Source organism: Geotrypetes seraphini, chromosome 1, assembly GCF_902459505.1.
Source record: "Geotrypetes seraphini chromosome 1, aGeoSer1.1, whole genome shotgun sequence".
In the NCBI taxonomy this organism is placed as follows: Eukaryota; Metazoa; Chordata; class Amphibia; order Gymnophiona; family Dermophiidae; genus Geotrypetes; species Geotrypetes seraphini.
Window position 1 is genome coordinate 371965504 of NC_047084.1, and position 18835 is coordinate 371984338.

General features: G+C 43.1%; 1 protein-coding gene across 3 annotated transcripts in view; it reads right to left on the reverse strand.

The window, feature by feature from the left end:
- The window catches only part of PSD3 (pleckstrin and Sec7 domain containing 3), an 811466-nt gene that overhangs the window by 442535 nt on the left and 350096 nt on the right, over positions 1-18835 (reverse strand). For all 3 annotated transcript variants that reach the window (XM_033915196.1, XM_033915210.1, XM_033915202.1), the window contains one exon: positions 7348-7460. In XM_033915196.1, coding sequence (XP_033771087.1) covers positions 7348-7460 — 113 coding nt within the window. The remainder of the gene's footprint in view (positions 1-7347; positions 7461-18835) is intronic.

The window sequence follows — 18835 nt, forward strand, 5'->3', positions numbered from 1 at the left end:
ATTTTACAAAATTAAAAATGAATAGAAAGTACACTTAAAAAGTTTTTAATGTAAGCTATGAGGCTTTTGTGCAGGTGGATGATTGGCATCAAAATTATCCCTTCCTTTGTATACACACTGCAAAAATTCTTATCCAGTTCTTCCTCAATTATTCTTCACTAAGACTGTTACAGTCAGCTTCACACAGGTCTCCCAGTGAACCACTGAGGAACTCACAAATTTGCAGCAGGAACTCATGGCAGCCATTTCCTTTAGTGGCTCTACATGAGACAGGAGTGTAAGAGGATCGTTCCTGCCCCGGGTCACCACTGGACCACCAGAGCGTGTAAGGTAGGCCTCTGCAGGGTCTGGGAGGCAGAGGGAGGTGAGGTGGTACAGAGCCTGCCAGGACAGGTGTCTCTATAATCCCTCAAATTCATGTTACCAATGAGAAGAATGGCCTATCCCTGTATTTTTTTGAAAATTGCTCAGAAATTTACCCCAGACCACACCTTTCTTTTCAAGTACACTTTCTCCAATTTTCCCTGCTTATAAAACCCCACCATCCAAAATTAAACCTATTCCCTTCAGTCTTTTAAATTGTAGGTCTGTAGACTCAAAAATTGTTGAGCCAGCAAAGAGTCTGAGCAGTGGAAAAGAGTCTATTTGCATGCAAGCAGCTGCAAAGGCACCTGGGAGCTGTTCACTTACCCTGAGTAGAAAAGGATGCTGAAAAGAACAGCTCTTGAGCAGAAAGCTGGGGAAAACAAAAACTCCTTCGGTAGCCAGGCGACTCTCAAAGGGAAGAATGTTGGCTTTGGCCTAACCCTTAGTAAGCCTGATAGACCAGCCTGGCCAGTAGAGCTTGGAGCGTAGAGAGGGCTCAAGCTTGATGACCAGCAGAGGGCCGAGTGGAGAGAAAATGACTGAGTAACTGGGAGAGTCCTCAGGGTGTGTGTCCGGGAAAAGATGACTAAGTGACAGGGAGTGTCCTCCGGGCATATGTCCATGAGAAGACGACTGAGCCACTGGGAGCAGTGGAGTAGCCATAGGGTCTGGTAGAGCTTGGAGTGACCAGAGAATACTCAAGCTTGACAACCAACAGAAGGAATGGTAAAGAGTGTCCAGGACCGGCAGGGAACCAAAAAGCAGGTAATTCAAGTGGCAGGCGGTAGCCCCAAAGTGATGACCAGGTGGAGGGACAGAACTTGGGACTGTCGAGTGACCAGCGGAGGGACCGGCGGGGCCTATAGTAACCAGCGGAGAGACTGGTAATGGTACCAGAAGCTGCCCAAAGACCCAAAAGCAATGAGAGTTGTAGAGGACTTGTTGAAGCGTTGCTTGCTTTGTTGAAGCACTGCTTGCCCTGCATCGGTAGCATGGAATGTTGCTACTCCTTGGGTTTTGGCCAGGTACTAGGGACCGGGATTGGCCATCGTGAGAACAGGCTTCTGGGCTTGATGGACCATTGGTCTAAACTAAACTTTAAGCTTATATACCACATCTTCTCTATAAAGATAGAGCTTGGCACAGTTTACAAGAAATTTAAAGAAAGAAAATATAATGAGAATTAGTGATTATATAGAGAGTAGCAAAATTTACATTTTTGAAAATAGCCAAGTTTTCAGATGTTTTCGAAATAATTGGTAAGAGCCCAAGTTTCGCAGCTGGACAGGAAAATTATTCCAGAGCTCAGTAATTTTAAGGTAAAGAGATTTCACTAGTTTTCCAGTATAGATAACATCTTCTAACGAAGGGAAAGATAATTTAAGCTTTTGGATAGATCTGGTAATATCAGGTCTCGAAAAATTCCAAGATAGAGGAATTAAAGGAAGAAGAGTGCCATGCAAGATCTTGAATGTTAGGCAGGCATATTTAAAGTAAACCCTAGAGATTACTGGGAGCCAATGAAGTTTCAACAAAAGCAGGAAAACATGATCAAATTTGCTTTTTGCGAAGATCAACCTAGCCGCAGTATTCTGGATCTGTTGAAATCTTTGAAGACTTTTCTTGGTTAGACTTAAGTAGACCGAATTACAATAATTCAACTTCGAAAGAATGATTGATTGTACAAGGATAGCAAAATGTTGTTGGTGGAATCAGGATCTCATGTTCCTCAGCATATGGAGACTAAAGAAACAAACAGACAAAGGTACCGTATTTTTCACTCCATAAGACGCAAGGACCATAAGACGCACCCTAGATTTAGAGTAGAAAAATCAGAAAAAAACAAAAAAAATTCTGAACCAAATTGTGTACTAATATATACCAGGCTCTGCACCAAGCCCCCTCACTCCCTGCCAGGCTCTGCACCCAACCCCACACTCCTTGCCAGGCTCTGCACCCTGTCTCCCCTTCCCTGCCAGGCTGTTCCTTTCATTTTTCATATACACACAGCAGATATCAAAACTGACATATTTTGATCACTAAATTGAAAATAAAATCATTTTCCTACCTTTGTTGTCTGGTGATTTCATTAGTCTCCTTTCTTTCTTTCTTTCTTCCTTCCTTTCTTCACTCAGGCACAACAATTGTCCCTTTCTATTCCCTCCCTCTCATGTCCCAAGTTCGTGCCCCCTCCCACTCACTGACTTCCAGCCTTTGTTCTTTGACGTACCTCCCTCCCATGTCCCGAGTTCGTGCCTCCTCACTGCCTTCCAGCCTTTGTCCTTCGTTCTCCCTCCCTCCCATGTCCCAAGTTCGTACCACCTCCCCCTCATTGCCTTCCAACCTGTGTCTTTTGTCCTCCCTGCCGCGCCACAAACTGTCTTCCTCCCTCCCTGCCACGCTGAAGCCTGCCTACCCTCCGCTGATTCCTCCTCCTCTGGCCCAGTCCACCGCAACTCAAGGAAGGGAAGGGCAGCGTGCAGCGACTGCACATCACCAGCCCTCAAGCCTTCTCTCAACATCAGTTCTGAAGTCGGGAGAAAGCTTGTGGGCCGGCGAGATGCAATCGCTGCACACTGGCCCTTCCCTTCCTGGAGTTGCAGTGCAGTGGCTGTCAGCAGGGAGTAGCGGCGGTGAGCATGGAGCAGGAGCAGTGGTGGCAGGCAGGTGGGGAGGGGCAGCAGTTAGCCCGCGTGCCCCCAACGAGTGGGACATTTTAAAAAGGTACAATGGGGTGGGTGGGGGTGTTTAAAAAAAAGTTACCTTCGCTTCATAAGATGCACTGAAATTTCCGCCCAAATTTGGGCAGAAAAAAAGTGCGTCTTATGAAATGAAAAATATGGTAGCTGATCTAATTTTGGGCCAAGTCAAAGTAGTTTTGTTTTGGACTCATTCAGCTTCATTTGTACAGTAAGGGCCCATAATTCAAGTTTCAATATACAAGCTATTCTCAGCGAGGTTTGTGAGATTCGAATCTATCTCAAGAAGGACAAAGATGTCATTTGCATATGTATATAATGTTTCAAAGGGAGATAGATGGAAAAGTTTCAAAGTAGACATATAGATCTTGAAAAGAATAGGGAACAGAGGTGAGCCCTGCGGGACTCCGCATAATGGCTTCTAAGGGGATGACATGGTGCCATTCATATTAACAGTAGTATATGAGCGAGATCATAAGAATTTCGAGAACCAGTCTAAGACTGTAGAATCAATGCCTATCTCAGAAAGTTGGCAAATCAAGATATCATGGTGAATGACGTCAAAGGCTGCAGATAGATCAAATTGTAATAGGATTGCGAACTTATTACGTGAATGTAGTTGCTGAACCTTTGAAATTAGTGAGACCAATAGAGATTCGGTACTGATGTTGGGTCTGAAACCATATTTGCAAGTTAAAAGAATGGAAAATCTCTCTAAGTATGATGAAAGCTGAGCAGATATGATAGACTTTAACATTTTGGTCAGGAGAGGAATATTCGCTATAGGTCGATAACTAGACGGTCGATAACTAGATGGGTCTAGATCAGCTTTTTTCAGTAGTGGGGTCAGAGCAATGTCACCCATCTCTACAGAGAATAGACCCGATAGTAAGGCAGAATTTATAAGTCTGTTCAGAGATGAAATGGCTTGGGTGGGAATTTTCTCATAGAGGTATGAAGGAAACGGATCCAAGACACATTTACAAGATCTTAGTTTGTGACACAATTTTGAAACCTAAGCCTCAGATACATACTCAAAGACTGACCAGGTTCTGTCCACTGGGATAAGATTGGTGTCGCTGATCACCAGAGAACTGTAAGAACTAAGGAAGGAAAAGAATTTTTTATGGCAGTGACTTTGTCATTAAAAAATTTTGCTAGATCATCCATTACTGGAGAGGAAGGATGTATAGATGAATCATTATTAGAAGTTAAAGTGAGCCAGTTGTTAAACAGAGTACTGCTTTGATTATTGGATCTGATAATTTTATCACCGTAAAACTTTTTCCTAGCTTTTTTTAATGCTGTATTATAGAACCTAATACTGTCCCTCCAAGACTGTGTATCCGCGGGAGATTTAGATTTTTTCCATTATACACTCCAATGCTCAGTATTTCTGCTTCAGTTCTCTATGATAAGGGAGATACTAGGGGGCCTTACGGGAGTAGGAAACAATCTTAGTAGATAGAGAAGCAAGAGAGAAATAAGTAGTTTCAGAAAGATCTGACTCAGAAAGGCTATTCTTATGTTCTTAAGAAACCTTGGCACTGACAGTGACTGGTGAGTGACCGGCAGGGCTGATGGTGACCAGCAGAGAGTCTGGCAGTGGTACCAGAAGCTGCTTGAAAACCTATAAGTCCAGGGAGGCGTCAGAGAGGACCCGGTGGTTACCAGAGAGATGTCCGGAGGGGCCTGTTCATGTGTATGTGAGTGAAGCGTGTTTTTAACAATGTCTGGTGCTGTTTTAGCAGAGTCTAATGTTGAAGGAGAAGAAAGAAGACCAGAAGCGCCTGGGGGTGATGACCACTTGGCCCAATCACAAATTCTCTAACAGAAACCTGAATCAAAGAAGAAGAAATTTATTTAACTGCCTTCCTGTAAACCAAAATATTACCACTGTATCTAGATCTTTCAGACGTGGTAGTGGTCTGGCTTTTCTCCACTCTTCTAAATTGCAAGTTGTAGAGCTTTTAATTTTCCATCCCCTTACCCTGAAGTCCTGGCATTCCAAATTTGCACTCTGATGCCACTTATACTGTTACTTTCTACTGTCTGCCATCATTGATGCAAGCACAGTAGGACTCTTGCTTTCAGACAATTATAGATGCAATTATACATTTTCCAATCATTATCATCTTAGGAGATTTAAATATTCAAGTTGATCTTCCATCCCACCCTTGAACTAGAAACTTTTTTTCTCATTACTGTCAAAACTCAATCTTTCTCGATGGATATCCTTCCCAATGCATTGGGCGAGGGGTTCATACTTTGGACTTAATACTTACACAAACAGATATCATCGTCTCCCCATCTGGTTTGTTCTCTATCAAAACCTAATGGTCCGACCATTATATTATCCACTTTACCATATCAATGTCTCTGCCCTCCTTTAATATATCAATTTCCCCAAATTGGACCAGGCAACTCTCTTGAGTAGACCCTACTACAGTCTCCCTTAATTTTCTCTTATCCTTTTCATTTTCTCTTTTAATGCTAAAAAATGCAAGGTCATGCATTTAGGCTGCAAAAACCCGAGGAAACGGTACAGTTTTAGGGTGTGAAGAACTTTTGTGCACAAAAGAGGAACGGACTTGGATGTAATAGTAAGTGATGATCTTAAGGTGGCCAAACAGGTTGAAAAGGTGATGGTGAAAGCTAGAAGGATGCTTGCATGCACAGGGAGCAGAACAGCCAGTAGGAAAAAGAAGGTATTGTTGCCCCTATATAAGACTGGTGAGACCTTATTTAGAATACTGTGTACAATTCTGGAGACCACACCTTTAAAAATATATAAACAAGATGGAGTTGGTCCAGAGGAAGGCTACTAAAATGGTCAGTGGTCTTCGTCAAATTGCAAATGGGGGCAGACTCAAAGATCCTAATATGTATACTGTGGAGGAAAGATGGGAGAGGGGAGATATGATAGAGTTGTTTAAATACCTACATGGCATAAATATGCAGGAGGCCAGTCTCTTTCAATTGAAAGAAAACTTCAGAGTGAGAGGGCATGGGATGAATTTAAGAGGTAATAGGCTCAGGACTAATCTAAGGAAATACTTTTTTATCTAAACGGTGGTAGATGGATGAAATAGTCTCCCAGTAGAGGTGGTGGAGACAAAAACTGTATCTGAATTCAAGAAAGCGTGGGATAGGCATGTGGGATCTTTTAGGGAGAGGAGGAGATAGTGGATGTTGTGAATGGGCCAGACTGGATACTGCCATCTTCAACTCCAACATTGCAGACTCAAACTGCCACTTAAGGACAAAATCTAATCTCTGGTCCTAAATCCACCTTTGGCAGAATAAACAGTGTCTAATGGTTAAAGCTTTATCATGGCCTTAGCCACCCTGAGGGGCCCCTCAGAGATCTCACAATGGTCAGTTAGCATCTTGTTAATGTACGGAAGGGAGAGAAAGCATGCGATCTGAGTCTTAGTGTTGTTCATAAGTGAGTACTGGGCAGTAGAGGTCTGTGAAGGCTCTATCTTTAATTCTTGGAGAGACTCAGTAATAATCTCCAAAAATGCTATGAGCTTAAACAGCCTATGCATAGTCAGGTCCTCTCCGAGATTCAGGGCTGCCACCTAGTCGGGACCTGACCTTTCCAGGCACAATGCAGAATCTCCTAGTACTGAGGACCCAGAATGGGAAAATAAAGGCATAAATACAGAATCCACTTCATCCCAGTCCTCTTCTGACTATACCCCATATCTTGCACACGGCTCTGCTATGGGGAAACTGTGCTCTTAGGTGGAAGAACCCCTGGCACTACCACTGAGGTCACTGGAGAGAGAGAGCCCAGAAAGGCCTCGATGACAAGGGAAGCACAGCACAATGGAGGAGTCGTGAGGATAAGGTGTAAATAATTCAGCCATGGGTGTAAAGTTCTCAGTCCATTGCTCTAACCTCTAATTAACTCCTCTACTTCACAAGCTGACATGCCCTGTTCATTCTAGATCACCAAAACCCGCTGAACATGCTAGTAACTTTTCAGAGCACATTCAGAACAGCTAAAGGTAGGGAAAAGAAAAAAATGTAGACACCCTATGCAAATAAAGCTAAATAAAATATCTCTGAGGGGGTCTGCAGTGATTTACTCTCCTAACCAAAAGATGCTGACAGTAATTCTGTCCAAGAAGAGAAAGATGACTTGGAGGCCAAAACAACCAGTCGTCTGTTCAGCCTATGCCAATAAATAAAGCTGGTCCTCCTTCTCTTTCCACTAATACAATCTTTGTAGGAATAAACACAGAGGTTGAGTAATAGCAGGAAGTGAAATTACCTTGAGATGAAATGGCGAGTGGATTACATTGATAATATCTATTTGAGAAGTGAATTAAGACTCTCTCTCTTTCCTGAGTTTCTCCCATAAGTGAAAAAGCTTTAAAGAAAGTCCTAGGAGAAAATTTCAAAAGAAAAAAACTTTTAGTAAAATTCATCAAAAGCTTGCAAAATAACTAACACTATTAGCTTATTCCACATCTACAATCAACATAAAACACAAACGTTTGTTCTGAAAAACAAACAATTTGGTAGTGAGCTTTTCACAGCACACATACCCCTGTGCCATAAAGCAAAGATACATACCTGTAGTAAGTGTTCTTTGAGGACAACAGGCATATATTTTCACATGTGGGTGACATCATCTATTTGCACTACCAAGCGCACTATCACTTTAATTATTTTAAGCAGTGCCCATACCAAACGCGTTATCTGTGCCCTTCTGCCTGATGGTGACTTGTGGGACCATCAGTTTAATATAAAAAAAAGCCTAAGTAGCCAACTAGGGAAGATGGACAGGTTGAGAGAATATATGTCCTCGGAGAAAACCTGCTATAGGTAAGTATCTTTGCTTTCTCCAAGGACAAGCAAGCATAATATTCTCACATGAGGGACTACCAAGCTGCCAGGATCATGACTAGATGGGGATAAATCACAGTTACTTAAATCGTAAAAGGGGTTATCCGGAGACAGCAGGCAGATATTCTCACATATAGGTGGCATCATCCATGGAAACCGGTATGGACAGTTTGACAAGTGAACTGTCACTTTAAGTTTTTAGAAACTTCACGACTGCCTTCCTGCACACTGAGGCTCAAGGCACCTCAGTTCCATAAGCAAGCTAAGAAGCCAACCATGGGAGGAGGGATGTAAGAATATCTGCCTGCTGTCTCCGGATATGGTAAGTAACTGTGCTTTATCCTAGAACAAGCAGGCAGCATATTCTCACATATGGGACTCCCTAGCTTACTACAATGGGATGGAGGGAGAGTTGGCCATCAAGAAAATTAATTTTGTAAAACTGCTTGGCCGAAATGCCCATTTCATTTGGAATATAATGCCAGACAGTAAAGAGACATGAACGTGTGAACTGAGGACTAAGTAGTTGTTTTGCAGATTTCATCAATGGGAGTGACACGAAAAAAAAAAGCAAATGAAGCTGCCACAGCTCGGACTTTATGTACTGTTACATGACCCCGGGATGCAGCCTAGCCTGAGCATAGCAGAAGGAAATACAAGCTGCAAGCCATGTGGAAATAGTTCTCTTGGTCACCGGACAACCCAATCTGTTGGGATCAAAGGAGATGAACAGTTGAGGAGACATTGTGTGTGTCTTAGGCCTAGATTCTTAAAAAAAATGTTAGCGAATTTAAAAAAGTGAATCATTCTCCAAAAAACACTCATGTAAATGAGGTTGGCGGAGAGTAGCGAAGACTCACTAAATTTGCATGCGTCCATCACTGGTGATAGTAGTGGGAGAGATGCCCACTCTCTCTCACTGCTAAGAGAACCCCCCCCTCCCCAGCAGTGGGAGAGATGCCCATTCTCTCCTGCTACCATATAACACCCCCCTCATAGCAGGAGAGATGCCCACTCTCCCCTTCCCCCAGCAGCATACCTTAAACAACCTGGGCCAATCAGAGCCTCAGGCCCCTCCCTGGTGCATCCTAGGAGAAATCCCATTTTGGAAGAGGCGGGCCAGCTGGCCGGAGGGAGTAGGCATCCCTCTGGTCAGCCATCTAATTAAAGGTACAGGGCAAATCAGTGCCATGGTCAGAAACTGTTTTTATAAAATTTGACTGATCAGATCTCTTCCTAGCTTCCTGGAACCCTCTTCGTTAAATATTCTAATTCACTTGCTAGTTAGCGCTATAATTGATTATTGCAACTCCCTCTATAAAGGAATTACGCAAAAGGAAATCACACGGCTACAACTCATTCAAAACATTGTTATTAAAATTATTAATAATGCAAAAAAATATGACCCTGTCACTCCATTATTTAAAAATGCACACTGGCTTCCCATTCCACATCGTATCATTTTCAAAATCACACTTCTCACTTTCAAATCGCTCAAATCCAGACTACCAGCTTTTATCGATAAGCTAATGATTCCGCACACTCCAGCTAGAATTCCAAGATCCTCTTTTCAGAATCTACTTTTTGTTCCCTCCCTCAAAACTTTTCATGTGCGATGTAAACTAAACTAACTAAACTAAACCTTAGGTTTGTATACCGTGCCATCTCCGCAAGCGTAGAGCTCGGCACGGTTTACAGAGTTAGGATAGAAAGGAACTCCAATGAAGGGTTAAAGGAAAGGAGCTAAGAAGATAGAGAGGGACAAGAGTACCAGAGAGCAGGAGGTGTTAGATTTTTGAAAAGAGCCAGGTTTTCAGGTGTTTGCGGAAGAGTTGGAGGGAGCTTGAATTTCTGAGCGGGGATGTGAGGTTGTTCCAGAGTTCTGTGGTTCTAAAGGGTAGGGATGTTCCTAGTTTTCCTGCGCAGGATATACCTTTTGTAGAGGGGAATGATAGTTTCAGTTTTTAGGAGGATCTGGTGGAGCTGGGGTTTGAGGAGTTCCAAAAGAGTGGAATAACGGGAGGAAGGATGCCGTGTAGGATCTTGAAAGCTAAGCAGGCACATTTAAAGAGGACTATGGAGTGTACTGGAAGCCAGTGAAGCTTGGACAGGAGTGGATGTACCACTTCATTTGCCATTATAGCACCCCCAAATCTGGAACTCCCTGCCCTCTTATCTGAGGGAAAAATCAAACATTGATAAATTTGAAGGGGCATTAAAAAGCTTCCTCTACAGAGATGCGCTTACTCCATAATTCAGGACTCTTTTACAATCTATGAAAAAGCAGCGCTCAACTAACTTTCCTCTACCCCTCTGTGTTATCCTTAACTGTTTTCTTTTCTAAAATATTGTATTTCACCCTCTATCCTCTTGTCTTCCGTTTGTCTGTGGGTCTTGTCTGTGTTTTGGTTCTTGTTAATTGTTTTAATTTTGATCCCCTCAATTTAATTGTATTGTATATCGCCTAGAATGTTAAAAGGCGAGTAATCAAATTTTTAATAAACCTTGGAACCTTGAGAGGGGTCAGAAGCAGGAGGGGTGTTATAATGCTGCAGGGGGGGGATTCGTTTGGCAGCGGGAGAGAGTGGGCATCTCTCCCACTGCTAAGGGGGGGGTCACTTCTCAAAATGGCTTTTTCTAGCAGTCTCCGATACTGCTATGCCGGGATTTTAAACAGTACTGTCACTGTACCGGAACCCCTGAACCAGTCACTGATTTTTGTCGCTAATTTCCGACGCCGCTCTTGGAGAATGGCTCAGCAATTTTAAAGAATCCATTGGAGTGCTCATTTTAATGTTGAAGAGCCCATTTGCATGTTAGTGTCGGAGACTGCTAGAAACCTCGCTAAAAATAGAGATAAGCCATTTCGATAATCCGCCGCTAAAATGCGTGTAGGCTAAACTGTCGGAAAACAGTTTAGCGATGCCATTAAAGTTTTGAGAATCTGGCCCTTAGTCCTTTGTAAGTAATAAGCCAAGGCTCTTTTGCAGTCCAAGGTATGAAGAGCTGTTTCTCCAGGGTGAGAATGAGGCTTTGGAAAGAAAACTGGAAGCACAATTGACTGATTTAGGTGAAATTCCATTACCACTTTTGGCAAGAATTTAGGATGGGTGCAGAGAACCACCTTATCATGGTGGAAAACTGTAAAAGGTGGGTCCAACACCAACGCTTGAAACTCACTCACTCGACGAGCAGAAGTGATGGAGATTAAAAATACTACTTTCCAAGTGAGATATTTAAGATGAGCAGAAGACATTGGTTCAATTGGAGGCTTCATCAGTCTGGCAAGACCAATATTAAGAAGTTTTGAGAGGTGGTTTGATGTTGAAAATTCCTTTCATAAATCTGTAAACAAGAAAATTAACCGCTAAAGATTTATTGTCAACTTGAACATGGAAAGCACTGATAGCACTAAGGTGAACTCTGATTGAAGTGGTTTTAAGACCCAAGTTGGATAAGTGTAGAAGATATTCCAACTCTGAAGGTATGGAGGAGGAGGATGCATTCTGATGATGATCACATCACGCTAAAAACCGTGTCCATTTCTGTTTGTAGCACGGCTGTGTAGAAGGTTTTCTGGATGCTTCTAAAATGACTCTGACCGGATCAGAAAGATTAGCATCTGTTGAGGTTAAGCTAAGAAGTACCGAGCTGTCCGGTGTAACAACTGCAGATTGAGATGAGACCCTTGACTCTGAATGAGAAGAAGTGGAAAGATCTGAAGGGGTATTGGATCTTTGACCTTGAGCTGAAGTAAAAGGGAGAACCATGGCTGTCTGGGCCACCAAGGTGCTATGAGAATCATGGTGGCTTGTGGCACGTCAAACATTGGTGCGCTGCCGGTTCCACTGCTTTCATGCCTTACCAGCATTCTGAGAAGTTTGATCATGTAACACCTTCCTACCAACTTCTGCATTGGCTGTCGATGGAGGCATATGTGAAGTTTAAGTTTGGATGTTTTTGCTTTAAGGTACTATTCGGTTTAGCCCCTAAATATACAACTGACCTTTTCTCTTTCTCAACCAACAGACATAAGAGAAGCTCACACTTGAATTTTGTTTCCCCACCGGTTAGAGGATGTAAATTTAAGAGACATCACCACCATCTTTTCTCACATCAGGCAGCATTATGGGGTAAAGATCTGGAACAATTGCTTATGCCTACTATTAATGGGGAATTTAGGAAACACCTAAAAACATATCTGTTCCTGAAGTATTTAGGCAACTGACCTTTACAATCTTATTCCACAATAACTGATCTCTAGAGCTGTTAATCATTAGCTTTTAACTTTGTTAATTCTACTCAATTTGTAGCATCTTTTAATCATTGTACACCACATAGAACTTCATGGTCCTGCAGTATATAAACAGTTATTATTATAACTGCTCGTGCTCCCGCTGGGGGGGGATGTGGGGGAACCCCCCACTCCACTGAAAACTCCCAAACAGTGAGAGAATGAAGTTTTCAGTTACTGAGGGGTTCCCCTCTCCCAACCCCCCCCCCCAAACGGGAGCACGACAGTTCTAAGTGTACTGCAGGAGTTCCCTCCACCCCCCCCCCCTTCAGAATGCTAATGGTAAGGCGTGAAAGCAGCAGAACCGGCGGCACATATTCATTCTGCATGCAGATGTTGGCACACCTACGTCCTGCGTACTTTCGTCGGTGTATCTGTTGGCTGATTCTTGCTTGAGCTTGACCAGCGTCTTGAGAATTAGAGGAATTGGAGGGAACGCATAAAGGAATTAGTCCTTCCAATCCAAGAGGAAGGCATCTGCCTCCAGATGGTGAGGAGAGTATTGCCTGGAACAGAATAGAGGTAGTTTGTGATTGCTGAGAAAATATCAGATGCAAGACTTTGGAGTGGACGGTCCATTTGTTTGGTCGAAGATATCTGCTGAGTTTGTCAGCAAGTGTATTTTGTGCTCCTTAACATAGACAGCTTTGAGGAATATGTTTCGAGCAATTGCCCTAGTTCAAACCTTCTCAGCTTCCTGGCAGAGAGTCAGAGAACCTGTCCCTCCTTGCTTGTTTATGTAATACATTGCAACTTGACTGTCCGTGCGGCCAGGAGAACATGATTGGATATAATGTGCTGAAATGTCTTTAGCACACTGCGAATTGCTCCGAGTTCTAAGAGGTTTATATGGAGCTTCTGTTCTTGCGCAGACCAATGAATTTGCGTCTGTAGCCCATCCAGGTGAGCTTCCCAAGCATACATGTACGAGTCTGTGGACAGGATCTGGTGATGTGGAAGTGATTGAAACAGCAGCCCTTTGGAAAGATTTGACAAATTCATTTACCACTGAAGAGATTGATGAAGCGATGGGTGACTGTAATTTTCTGTGAAAAAGGATCTAGAGCTTGAGACCACTGAGACGCCAGGAACCACTGAGCTGTTCTGAGATGAAGCTTCGCGAAGGAGTAACATGGACTGTAGATGCCATATGACCTAATAGTCTCATCATTTGCCTGGCCAAAATGGATGGAAGATGGTATACTTGATGGCAAAGTTGAATCAGGTTGTCCTATCTTTGTTGAGGCAGGAACGGCCTGATTTAGATGGTATCGACCAGGGCTCCAATAAACTGTTTGAGAGGGTTGAAGTTGAGATTTTGGAAAGCTGACTTCGAACCCTAAGTGCTGAAGGTACATGATTGATGACTGTGTTGCTGAGCAAAACCCCTATGAGCCAGTCATCAAGATAGGGGAAAACTTGAAACCTCTGATCTCTTAAAGCTGCTGCCACTACTACAATATGTTCTTGTTAGTTTGCTTTGGGGCATAATGCTTAGCCGATCCCAATTATCAATAGTTACAATTCTTCCATTTTACCTCTAGATCACATCAAATACATTTATCAAAGCATTGACTATCCTCTCAAGAGCAGATAGATATTACAAATAGATCACCTAATATACCAAGGATCCTCAGACTGCCACATGAGTAGTGTAACTCAGCATGGCTGCAATCCTCATTGATCCTGGTAATGATTTATAATCTATACTTTTTATCTGAAGGGGTGTCTTATTTCAGAGCATTGTTAGAACACCGCGGCCATTTTCATTTATAGCGGCAGAGTGTAAAGTAGAGAAGCTACGCTATTAGTCAAGGTAAGAGTGTGATATTTAATGATTTTTTTTAAATAGTGAACATTCTGAGATGAAAGACTAAGCTATTTTGTTTTGATTCTAGTATCTTCCCCGACCCTGTAGTAAATGAAATGCATCTTAGGGGAGATGCGTTAACAACAACGTAAGCTAAGTCATTTACAGAAATATAGAAATATGATGGCACAAATAAAAAGTATAGATTATGAAACATTAACAGGATCAATGAGGACTGCAGCCATGCTGAGTTACACTACTCATGTGGCAGTCTGAGGATCCTTGGTATATTAGATGATCTATTTGTAATATCTATCTGCTCTTGAGAGGATATTCAATGTTTTAATAAATGTATTTGATGTGGTCTGGAGGTTAAATAAAGAATTGCCACTACTACAAGGCATTTGGTAAACACTCTTAGGGAGGAAGCCAAGCCGAATGGCAGAACTTTGTATTGAAAGTATTGATGGGCAATTCGAAATTGCAGAAACTTTCTGTGAGCAGGATGAATTGGAATATGGGTATAAGCTTCTTTTACATCTAGAGAGCATAGTAAATCATTTTAATCCAATCATGGGTATAGAGTTCCTAGAGATAGCATTCAAAACTGTTCTTTGACTAGGAACTTGTTGAGGTCTCGGCAGTCGAGAACTGGATGTAGACCTCCCGTCTTCTTCGGAATGAGAAAATACCTGGAACAGAACCCCTGATTTCTCTGAGAGGGGGACATTACCACTATGGCATTTAGCTGAAGCAGAGCCTCTATTTCCTGAAGAAGAAGGGACGTCTGCTATAGGTTGAAAGAGGACTCTTGGATGATTAGGAGATTTGGTGACAAAATAAAGGGAGTAACCTTCCTTGATCAAGTTTCAAGTTTAATAGATTTTGTTTTTTACGCAATATCATATATTTCAATGCATATTACATGTTTCAATACATAAAGAGAGAGCAGGGTGGACAAAATAAAATAAGATAAGACATTACATACAAATCATTTGTTCTATTACAAATTAGTACAAACGGGATTTAGGAGTAATCATTAGTGATGACATGAAAACTGCCAATCAAGTGGAAAAGGCTTCCTCCAAGGCAAGGCAAATGATGGGTTGTATCCGTAGAGGTTTTATCAGCAGGATGCCAGAGGTCATAATGCCATTGTACAGGTCCATGGTGAGACCTCATTTGGAATATTGTGTTCAATTCTGGAGACCACATTACCGGAAAGATGTGCTGAGAATTGAGTCAGTTCAGCGGATGGCCACCAGGATGGTCTCGGGGCTCAAGGATCTTCCGTACGAAGTAAGGCTGAATAAATTGCAGCTGTACTCACTTGAAGAATGAAGAGAGAGAGGGGACATGATTGAGACATTTAAATATATCAAGGGTCGTATCGAGGTGGAAGAGGATATCTTCCGTCTTATGGGACCTTCGTCCACCAGAGGGCGGGATCGCCGGAAGACGAAGCAGCGCAGACGCAGGGCTCACAGAAGGGCCGGGACCACCAAGAGGAAGCAGCAGGACACCGGTAGGAGCTTCTACATGATGAGGGGGGGGGTCGGGAGGCTGTGGGGGTGCGAGCGGTCCTTCAGGGTGGGGGTGCGGGTGGGAGTGCGTGCGAGCCGTCCTTCGGGGTGGGGTGCGAGCGGTCCTGCGAGGGGGTGAATCGGATGTCGGGGGGGGCATCAGGCTTTCAGGGTGGGGACAGGACTTCAAGGGGGAGAGGAGAGTCGGGGCGGGGGAAAGGAGAGTCGGGGTGGCCAGAGGAAAGTCGGGGCGGGCGAAAGGAGAGTCGGGCGGCGATGGGAGATTCGGGGCAGCATGCGCGGTATACTGGTGTGCGCGGTATATAAAATTTTTTTTACATATATGTCGGTTTCCCGCGCGCTATACCCGTGTGCGCGTTTTACACGGGTGCGCGTTATCTACGTGAAAATACGGTAGTTTATGTTTCTTGAGATCTAAGTTCTAGTCCCTGACCCAAAATATCAACAGGCTATGAGCCAGGGCATGTACTAGAAAAATACATAAGATATTTTATTTCTAAACGAGTAGCAGCTAGAATGGTCACAGACGATACAATTGAAATGTGAGACTCATGCACTATATAAGCTAGGATGCAAGGAAATAGACAGTGAACTCTTCCCACCACTGCATAAATCACTTCAGAGTAAACGCTCTACAGACAATCAATTCTGCCTCCTAAATCTTTACCCAAGGTACAACAGAGCTAAATATAACCTATAAGTTCAGAAGAGGTGTTCCAGATGGGAGGAACCCTGAAGTGATGTACATCACAGATAACTAATGGGATGCTGTAATACCAGAGTACAAATTATATTACATTGATAGGCTAAATCAAATTGGAAGAGGCATAGCATTATATGTTAAGGAGGGCCTTGAATCAAATAAACTACAAATTCTAAATATACCTTGGAATCACTATGGGTAGAAATTGCATGTGTAAAGGGGAAAAGGATAATGACAGGAGTGTACTATCATCCACCTGACCAGGACAAACAGATAGATTCTGCAATGTTATCAGAAAGTAGGAAGTCTAATGAACTGGGTAACACAATAATAATGGGTGATTTCAATTACCTTGATATTGATTGATTATTATAACATTGGGCAAACAAGCGATAGAGGAACAAACCTTATATGAACAACATCTTTCCTGTATAACTGTTTGTTTCAAAAAGATTCCAGTACTTTTAAGAAAAATGTGTTGGCAGCACTTTTACAAAAAGAGTACAAATAACTTTCCATTATGCAGTATAAAGTTACCAACAGCTAAACAGCACTGAAATAAATCTGTGCTCTGCACTCTAAGCACCTTTGCAAAAAACCAATACACAAATACAAGATATTATTGCACAACTGCCTTGAGATGCTCCTTATTTCACAATGATGCTTTATGCTTTAATACACTATCTGCATTAAAAGGCCTCAACATCCTCCTATACCACCTTTTATTTTCACCATGCAAATTTATAGACACATTGATGTACAATCTAACACTTTTTCTTCTCTTTCCTGAAAGTGTACAAATTACTCAAATGCTGCTTTTCAAATAGTATTAATAACTAACCCCAGGCTAAAGAGCCAAAAGATTTTCACACACATTGAAAAGAAATAGAGGGGCATAATCGAAAGGGACGTCTAAGTCCGTTTACGTCCATCTCGCAAGTCGTCCAAAGTTAAAAAAAGCCTAAGACACATTTTCGAAAGAGACGTCCAACTTTTTTTTACTTTCGAAAATCGTCTTATTATACGTCCTGCCGATCTGATCGTCCAAGCCGCTAAATCGTCCATCTTTATACCACATTTCCATCCAACTTTTCGTCCAAGTCCAAAACGCCTAGAACAAGCCCTGTTGGACGTGGGAGGGGTCTGCAAAGTGATGGACTGAACACTCAGACATGCTACCTAAATAGTGGGGTACTTTACAGGGCACTGCTGGAGGAGTGTGTGGCGCAGTGGTTGGCGCTACAGCCTCAGCACCCTGGGGTTGTGGGTTCAAACCCCGCGCTGCTCCCCGTGACCCTGGGCAAGTCACTCAGTCCTCCATAGCCCCAGGTACGTTAGACAGACTGTGAGCCCGCCGGGACAGATAAGGAAAATGCTTGAGTACCTGATTGTAAAACCGCTTAGATAACCTTGATAGGCGGTATATAAAACCTAATAAAAACTTAAAAACTTGAACTTCACAAAAAGGGTGCCATGGTTTCTCCTCACTACAGCTCCTTTATAGGTAACGGTGAGCCCCCCAAACCACCTCCAGAATCCCCTAGACCCACTTATCTACCACCCCAATAGCCCTTATGGCTGCAGGAGCCACTTATATGCCAGTCAAAAAGGGTTTTGGGGGTGTATAGGGCAGTGCACATGTTTAAGTATCAATGCAGTGATTACAGGGGCTTATGGGCATGGGTCCTCTTCTCTATGGGTCCCTAACCCACCCCCAAGATGACTTAAGCTGCCTCTGGGCTGGACGACTAGGCTTTCCTATGCCAGGCGATGATGGTCTGGAGGCTGAAATTTAAAGTTAGAAACATAGAAACTGACGGCAGAAAAGGGCCAAGGCCCATCTAGTCTGCCCATACCAATGTCCCACCCCCTAACTCCCTCCCCGAAGAGATCCCACGTGCCAATCTCATTTTTTCTTAAAATCTGACACGCTGCTGGCCTCAATCATCTCCAGTGGAAGACTATTCCAACAATCAACCACTCTTTCGGTGAAGAAATATTTTCTGGTGTCACCATGAAATTTCCCACCCCTGAGTTTCAACGGATGCCCTTTTGTTGCCATGGGACCTTTTAGAAAAAAGATATTTTCCTCCACCTGGATACGGCCCGTGACATATTTGAACGTCTCGATCATGTCCCCCCTCTCTCTGCGCTCCTCGAGTGAATATAGATGCAACTTATCCAGCCGTTCCCCATATGGGAGATCCTTGAGTCCTGAGACCATCCGGGTGGCCATTCTCTGAACCGACTCAACTCTTCGCACATCTTTGTGGTAATGTGGCCTCCAGAATTGTACACAGTATTCCAGATGGGGTCTCACCATGGATCTGTACAAAGGCATTATGACCTCGGGTTTACGGCTGACGAAGCTCCGACGGATACAACCCATGATTTGTCTAGCTTTGGATGAAGCTTTCTCCACTTGATTGGCAGACTTCATGTCTTCACTAATGATCACCCCCAAGTCTCGTTCTGCTACAGTTCTTGCTAGGGTCTCACCATTCAGGGTGTAAGGCGTGCATGGATTTTTGCTGCCAAGGTGCATGACCTTGCATTTTT